Raw genomic sequence first — 8,608 nt, forward strand, 5'->3', positions numbered from 1 at the left:
CAAAAAAAGACTGCCTTGTAATCATCTTACTAGGATAATTGAGGTCTACCCAAACTGAAGAATCAACTAACACACACAACGAGCACAACGAATTGAAGTAAACAACCGAATAACTGCTTCCATTATATATAAAGCACTTGCATAATTCTACACGAGTAGAATGTTAATGGGTTACTTTATTAAAGGATCAAATTATAAATTCACCACTAGTGCTGTGGGTGGTGACCTAGATCGGAGTCATCTCGCGATAAGTCATAATCTTTCGCCCAGCCATTCTCTGGTCCAGCTTCCTTCTCCGACTCCAAGTTGCCATGCACGCATAGCCGTCCTCCTGACGCTTGCAGGGGGCGTCTGTCATTTGTGTCTATCGAAAGCCTTGCAAGATACATCTAACTTTACATAACAGGTAAAATGCATGATCGTTTAACTGTACAGCTTCATATATTGTGCATGTTTTAGATGCGATATTTGATTACGGATGCACAACAGGACTAGCCGTTATACTGTTAGTTTATATGTCGAGACATCGCCTTTTATACACCTGAACTCTGTCCCGGTCAAAAGGTTGTTGTGTAGTCGCCTGTAGCGGAAAAGGAGCTGCTCGCGTTCCAACACCAAGCATAGCCACAGGCTGTTTGCAGCGGACGAGCTGTGTAGGCTTTCCCTAGTTGCAAGCATTGGGTAATTTTAACATTTTGTTGACCTTTCCTTTCAGGAGTTTGATCAACCCCCAAGTGTCCACCATGACCGACGTGAGCGGGAAGGTCCTAACGGTGCTGGGACCGATAAACCCGGACCACTTGGGCCGCACTATGACCCACGAGCACTTGACTATGACTTTTGAGTGCTGTTACTTCGCCCCGCCGCCAGGGGACCAGGTGGAGAACCCGTTTCAGATGCAACACATGTTCTGGTTAAGACAGAACCCATACGGCAACCACGAGAACCTACTCCTGCAGCAAGAGAACAGCGCGGTGCGGGAGGAACTCCTGGAGTACAAGAAGGCAGGCGGGGGAGCCATGGTGGAGAACACCACAACCGGCATCGACCGGGATCTGCCCACCATCAGACAGATGTCCAAAGACACGGGGGTCCATGTTATTGGGGGCGCTGGGTACTATGTGGACGCTACCCACACAGAGGCCACCAAGAGGATGACCGTGGAGGAGGTATGTTCCTCCTTTAGTTGTTTTTTGTTTTATCACAATCTGAAAGAGAAGTCCTTTATTACTAAACAACATAAGCGTCGCTACCTAAACTACCTTGGTCATGATTCAATTTGATATTTATACAAACAGGTTTTGAATTTTTGTATCGGAATCCTTTTTTTGTTTTTTTGCTGATGCCTTAACAGGTATTCTAATCAGGATTCAAATATCAGACGTGGTTCTACTTTTGGATGTTACATTTCTTACAAGAAAGTATTTGTCAGAAATAATATTATAGCTAGACCGACGTATAGATCAATTCATCAACACCGGGACGAAGGTGTTGCATCCTATAGGCATGACAAAGCACAACAAAGCAAACCACTTCAAGACCCCCTCCCTGGCGGTCCGCTGCGCCCCCCCCCCCCCCCCCCCCCCCTCAGCTCAGCGCCGTCATGGCGGACGAGGTGCTCCGCGGAGCCGACGGCACGGGCATCCGCTGCGGCGTCATCGGGGAGATCGGCTGCAGCTGGCCGATCACGGACAGCGAGAAGAAGGTGCTGAGGGCCACGGCGCACGCCCAGACCCGGCTGGGCTGCCCCGTCATCATCCACCCGGGCCGCCACCCCACCGCGCCCGCCGAGGTGGTCCGGATCCTCCAGGAGGCCGGGGGGGACGTCGGCAAGACGGTCATGTCGCACCTGGACAGGTGAGAGGTCCGGGTACGCGGGTTTAGTTTAACCTCACGCGGACCTCGGCATTTTGTTTTGACCGCTTGGGCTAAAGTTTTCACGTGAGAGACACACATTTGCAATCACTAAGTAATACTTAATTGTGATTGCCTCTATCACGCCTCACACCTATTCCATAACATGATAGATAGTTTAATACTTACATTACAAGTAAACTTCTTGGTTGTTTGGTGTTTTTCTAATGCGATAGGAAGGTCCTTGACAATTCTGTTCATCGCAGCCATCATGGACGAGTGAGCCCTCTTTTATTATGCTTTGCCCATTAAAGGGATTTGGCTTGGGAGGAGGGGGTGCTGATATCTTAATGTTGTAACAATAATTGTGATAAGAAGCTGTGTGTGTGTGTGTGTGTCTGTGTCTGTGTCTGTCTGTTTATTTAATTTGATTCATTTCATCCAATGAGCATGCCCCTGACCAGCTGTGCTCTGCAGGACCATCTTTGACCACGGGGAGCTGCTGGAGTTCGCCAAGGAGGGCTGCTACCTGGAGTACGACCTGTTTGGCACCGAGATGCTGGACTACCCATACGACCTGTCGGTGGACATGCCCAGTGACAGCCAACGTGTGCAGGCGTGAGTTTGGGTTTACAGTCCTTTACAAACCGCTGAAGCCGTGACCTGGTTTAAATACATGCACAAAGCAAAGTCTGCTGCATATTTCATGTATTGACTTTTCCCATGCATGTGTGTTTGCTTTTCGGTGTGTGTGTGTGTGTGTGTGTGTGTGTGTGATCAGCCTGGGGTTCCTGGTGAAGGAGGGCTACGAGGACCGCATCGTGGTGGCGCACGACATCCACACCAAGAACCGCCTGACCAAGTACGGCGGCCACGGCTACTCCCACATCCTGAAGAGCATCGTCCCCAAGATGCTGAGGAGGGGCTTCAGCCAGGCCCAGGTGGACAAGATCCTCATAGACAACCCCAAACGCTGGCTCACTTTCAAATAAGCACACGCACGCACGCACGCACACACACACGCACACACACACACACACACACACACACACACACACGCACACGCACACACACGCACTGAAGATGGCATGGATTGATGGATCGATGGACTTCTGACTGAGGGGGTTTGGATCGCAGCTGTTATTGTAATTACATTTTAAATAATCCTGATGATTTGAATGTTATTTGGTTTCTGTGAAGGAATTTGTGTGTTAATTACAATTAATTACAACGAGTTCGAATCGAGGGAGATCATCTTCTTTTTTTTTTTTCTGAATTCCAGACGAATGTCGAATGTATGAGCAATTAGCATATTAATCACATCGTATATAAAAGATCCAACCGTCCCAGAGCTCATCAATAACTGTCTTGGTTTGATTCAATGTGGTGTTCTGTGTTTATGCCTGCGATATCTTTTGGACTCATTTCAATCATTTCTAGCCTGAGACCCCCGAGAGTCAAGCCGCTTAAAGAACCATAAAAAAACACACAAAAGAATTAGTCCCCCTCCTTTGAAATGCCAGTGTTTGCTCAAGACCACAGGGACGCGGCCGGCCTCACGCGCGGGGGGGGGGGGGGGGCGGGGGGGGGTCTGCACAAACACCATGCTAATTACATTTGCCCTTCGTCTTCCTCTCTGTTCCTCTCACAATGGAGCCTGGGCCCACCGTTTGTTATGGTGATGATTCAACAGCTCTGTGATCCGCGTATCATCACAGCCAGCGGCGCCTACAGCACGCCGAACGCCCTGGACACCGCAGCGCAGGCAGCAGGGAGCTTCACGTGGCTTGTCTCCGCGGGGGTGGATCCATAGACGGATACTCCGGAGACCAAATAGACCCGGCAGAAGGACATGTATGGTCTTCGGCAGGTGGTCTTCGCCACATGGTCCTTCGGTCTTTGCAGGGCCGCGTGAATGCACCAATATGACTCATATGGTTGAGAGTTGGTTAGTCATGTGCCGGGGGGGGGGGGGGGACACACAGAGACCTTCATATGAGAATGTAAGCTGCACCATCTTAAATGCTCATGTGAAGGTGTCTCTGTGTACACTCTTATCGGTCAGTGAGTGACGGAAGAAGAGTGTGATGTTTTGCTCAAGGGCTCTCACGTACAGGTTGCATGGCTGTTGGGTTTGAACCCACACTGGCTACTGTGAGGGGATGGAACCGGCAGCCCCGCAGGGTAAGGTCTGACCCACAGTGTCTCCATGTACTGCAGTGAAGACAGCCTTGCCCTGCAGGGTAAGGTCTGACCCACAGTGTCTCTATGTACTGCAGTGAAGACAGCCTTGCCCCGCAGGGTAAGGTCTGACCCACGGTGTCTCTATGTACTGCAGTGAAGACAGCCAGTCCGGAGTGATACAGACAGGACTTTATTACAGAGACATGAGGCATAACGAGAAGCAGCTCGGGGTGCAGAACCCCTGTTCCTAGAAGTAGGCCATATACCTTTACGCTCGCCTCGTGTATGAGGACCATACACAGTGCTACGTGTTCCTACCATCTTCACCCAGGATGGAGCCATTTACCACGTCTTCTTTTGAAGAATCACATTCCAAACTTGAGTGCTGACGAACTATTCTGATTATCTGGTTTAGGTTTTTCAGGAGCAATTTGAGAATCTAAACAACCCATAATTATTTTTTTTACTTAATTTTAACTGACAAATATTAATGTGTTTCAGATTTTCTTGTCACATTTAGTAGTAGCATCACTGCCTGGTAGTACAGAGTGTCAATCCACTGGCAATGAAAAGGACTGATGGTAAGCTATAATAAAGTTGCAATAAACCCATAATAAAAAACACTTCGACATAAGAGCAAAATATCACCTTAAGCGAATGTAGCAGGACTCGTACTAGCCATACGACGTTTGCTTTGCCTTTCCTTAACATATAGACACATCCAAGGCATTCGTTTACATTCAAAACCATAGAAGAATAGTCACATGTTTATCATTCATCTCTTCATCAGTCATACACTAATCCGGTCAAAAGTCAAGTCAATGATCAATCCGTGATCCCTGGCATAGAGAGGTGTGTGTGGGACCGCGGGAGCCGTCGAGCCGCTTCAGTCGGCGTACACCATGAAGCCGGAGTAGGTGCTGTACTTGTTGTTGTTCCCACCGTGCGCCTTGCCGCCGTCCAGCTTGACGTACACCTCGTCGCCGGGCTCCAGGTGCAGCACGGCGCTGTTGCTGGCGTAGTCGTAGTTCTGGTCGGCGTCCTGGGCTATGGCGCTGGCCCGCACCTTCACACGATGGGACATCTGGTTCAGGAGAGGTGGGCTTTCTGCCGCATGCATTGACTAACCCTTGTTCCTCAATACACTTGCTACATTTTTTTACTTTGACATAATTTGGGATTCATTAAAAAAAAAAAAAGCATAGCCAATAGCCATGCATGATTGGAATCCAAATTAAGCCTATTAGAATCAATGAATGTGTATTATGTATTGTATAAAGTGCCTTGGTTGTGATTTTTCACTGTGCTGGTCGAATGTATTTTCCTAATTCGTGATCGACCTAAAATAATTTAAGTAGGCCTATTTTGCGTATCTTAACATGATAAGAGTTTAACAACCATACATAGGCCTATCTCACAGTAAATATTAGGACTAGGTTATATTTGTTTACTAGCCTACTTTTAAATGAAAAAGGCCGTGGGACTCGACAAACCAAAGGTATTTCACTGCACGGGACTCCCGATTTAACTGAAGATAAAACAGACATTAAAAGCCATCGGCTTCATAAGAGGTCCTACCTGGTTGTTCTTGCACAGGTCAGCCCACATACTGGTGCCGTCTCCACCGCGCATCAACACGTGGTAAACAAAGAAATAAATCCCCGGTATCGAACACGTGAACTTCCCCGTGGATGGGTCGTAGTGATTTCCCAGATTCGTGACCACGTCGTCAAATTTCAGTACTTCATAACCCTCGTGTTGTTTCTTCAGACCTGCGTAAAAGGCGATCTTGGGGACGGTGTTGTACGTGGCTGCGCTGATGCCCCCCGTGGGTCCGTTGTATCCCCCTGATCCGGCTAACCCCGGGGGTCCAGCCTCCCCTCTCTCCCCCGGGGGGCCAGTAGGTCCGGGCGGGCCATTTGGGCCCCTCGGACCCATGCGACCGATGCGCCCTGGCTCTCCTGGCGGACCTTGGATGAAGGTCGGTAACTGTGACTGAATCAGTCGGTTGTCTTTGACCGTGGCCGTGGTTTTCGCCGTCGCCGTGCTGGTCCCGTGGGCATCGCACACCATCTGACACGCTCCGAGCATCTCGTAGCGGGCTTGCGTCCCGGCGGAGTTGACCATGACCGGAATCAGGATCACCAACATCAGCACCACGAGCACTCCGCACACACCCGTCGCGATCATCTTACCCCTGCTGATCCGTCTGGGACCAAGAGAACGGGCAGGTTCCAGCCTGATTTTGGATGGAAGGTGGTCGTGTGATGAATAAGGCTTCTCAATCGCACTGAACTAAATTATCTCATCAGATATTTTGGTTGGGGATGTTGTTGTTGCGCTAAACCAACATCTATAAGCCGAACCATTCACTTTTACGCACGCATATAACCGTGTGTGTGGAGGATTAGAGGCACCGACGCTTAAACTTTTCTGCTCAGCATGATCCCACGTGAGAGACTGATCAGGGATTCAGCGGCTACCTGTTATTCAATTGGTTTCGGAGGAGACGGGAGGAGGAGGGAGCTGCTTATAGATTGGATGGAATCAATTCCTCTTTTTTTTTTCAATCCGAGGAAAGTGAAATGTTTCAAAGTGCGACAGGATCGCGTGTTCTGAAACGTGACACGCTTTCAAATGGAGAGTCGGCCGGATGAATGTTATTATAACATTATAAAACTGACAATTTCTTATTTGTAATGCAGATGCATTCAGAATAGAGGCAATTTAGTAATATTGCACGTCCGCTCATTGTGCTCCATAGTGTTTCTCATCTCAACATAAAACTACAGTAGGCCTAGCCACTTTTTTTACAATATCAATTTAGCCTTTCTTCTTACAACACGTTAAAACAAGGCTTTATGCAACACAACAGCCCATCAAAGAAACCCCCAATCCTGAGTATTAGATGGGTAGCACGGCAGCCACACCCTGATGACCGTCGTCAAGGAGGAGAGAGGACGATGTGGGTTGGGGGGGGGGGGGGGGGGGGGAGAGACAGATACGCCTGTTTGATAGAGAAGGGTGTCGTTACGAGGGGATTAGATTAACGGGATGGGCGACACGGTTCTCCATGGCTGCGCTGGATGCATGTTGTCTCTGTAGCGTTTCAATAGATCCGTATTGACTCCATGCAGACCCCGAGTTTGTGTGTTTCATAGATACGTTGATGAACGCATCACGGGGGGACACCAAACTTCAGAGACGACAAACCACTAATCATTCAAGGGAGCCAAAAGTTAAGACACACATATAGGAAGGAATGTTTCCAAACACAACTTCCCTCTAATAATGCATGTCTCCCTGCATGCCCAAGCAACACATTTGGTGTGGTACAATATGGCCTCATGGTTGAAATGTTCACTTGGCACCATGGGGTGATGGTGTTGATGAGTAATTTACCACTTGTTGCTGGTCATCCAGCCCCCCTCCAACGCCTTGGCAAGAGACGGCCGTGTGAGTCACGTGTGAGGGAGAGAGGGCGAGAGAGAGAGAGAGAGGGGGCGAGAGAGAGAGAGAGAGAGGGAGAGAGAGAGAGGGACACACAGAGTGTTAACAGCAGTGTACACAACACAACAGAGTGATCGGAGCCACAGCTTGCCGGGGGGGGGTTCTTCTAGCGGCACCATGCGGGTGAATCAGAGTGGCTCAGACCCCCTGCTCCTCTGAGGACGGGCCCAGCGGGACACACTCTGGTCACGTGATCGATGTCCTTGTTTTTAGAATCCTGATCTGAACGGCCGTTTGCGCCACGCTGACTTTGCTCTGTGGTGCGTTTGTTTGTTTTTTTTTGGTTTATTTTTTGCATACGTTGAAGGGGTTTTCATTTGTATCGTCAGCATTAATTTGTAACACAATTATGTTCCACCTCCACCCGACAGCCTCCTCCACCCGTGGTGTATGGAAATATCGTCAGAGAGAGAGAGAGAGAGAGCGAGAGTGAGAGAGAGAGAGAGAGAGAGCGAGAGTGAGAGGGGAGAGAGAGCAATCCCTGTCAAGGTGTTCAGAGACAGAGACAGAGAGAGAGAGAGAGAGGGAGAAAAGGGGGAGAGAGCGAGAGCGAGAGAGATCCTGGACACCTTGTCCAGAAAGAGAGAGGGGGGAGAGAGATAGAGGGGCGAGAGAGAGAGAGAGAGAGAGAGAGAGAGAGAGAGAGAGAGAGAGAGAGAGAAGGGGAGAGAGAGAGAGATCCCTGACACCTTGTCCGGAGAGAGAGAGAGGGGAGACAGAGAGGGGGTGGGAAAGAGAGCAAGAGAGAGAGAGAGAGAGAGAGAGAGAGAGAGAGAGAGGAGGGGAGAGAGAGCAAGAGAGATAGAGAAAGAGAGAGGGATCCTTGACACGGTGTTCAGAGAGAGTTTTCGCCCTCCCTACTTCATTAAACAATCACACACCCGTCAGACAAGTTCAGAATCCTGGGGGAGGCCGATAGGGGGGGTCGGCTCAGTGTTATATTTTCTGACAAGTGGACAAGCAGAAAACTTAGGGATCCCATGAATAAAACATGGACAGGCAATTGGTGGAGCGGTGGGCTTTTTTATAATAAGGTGCGATGTTAATTAGGGGAAGAAGA

General features: G+C 49.3%; 2 protein-coding genes across 2 annotated transcripts; one reads left to right on the forward strand and one right to left on the reverse strand.

The window, feature by feature from the left end:
- The first annotated feature begins 275 nt into the window (after positions 1-275).
- Positions 276-3,387, forward strand: pter (phosphotriesterase related). Its single transcript, XM_084481384.1, has 5 exons — positions 276-406; positions 716-1,169; positions 1,592-1,857; positions 2,332-2,472; positions 2,636-3,387. Exons 2-5 carry the CDS (start codon positions 744-746, stop codon positions 2,844-2,846), a joined length of 1,044 nt encoding a protein of 347 aa, XP_084337510.1. The 5' UTR covers positions 276-406; positions 716-743; the 3' UTR covers positions 2,847-3,387.
- Positions 3,388-4,924: 1,537 nt separating this feature from the next.
- Positions 4,925-6,228, reverse strand: c1ql3b (complement component 1, q subcomponent-like 3b; the record flags this gene model as incomplete). Its single annotated transcript, XM_084481386.1, has 2 exons — positions 4,925-5,104; positions 5,617-6,228. 2 exons carry the CDS (start codon positions 6,226-6,228, stop codon positions 4,925-4,927), a joined length of 792 nt encoding a protein of 263 aa, XP_084337512.1.
- Positions 6,229-8,608: the final 2,380 nt, after the last annotated feature.

Source organism: Micromesistius poutassou, assembly GCF_964030765.1.
Source record: "Micromesistius poutassou genome assembly, chromosome: 16".
NCBI lineage: Eukaryota > Metazoa > Chordata > Actinopteri > Gadiformes > Gadidae > Micromesistius > Micromesistius poutassou.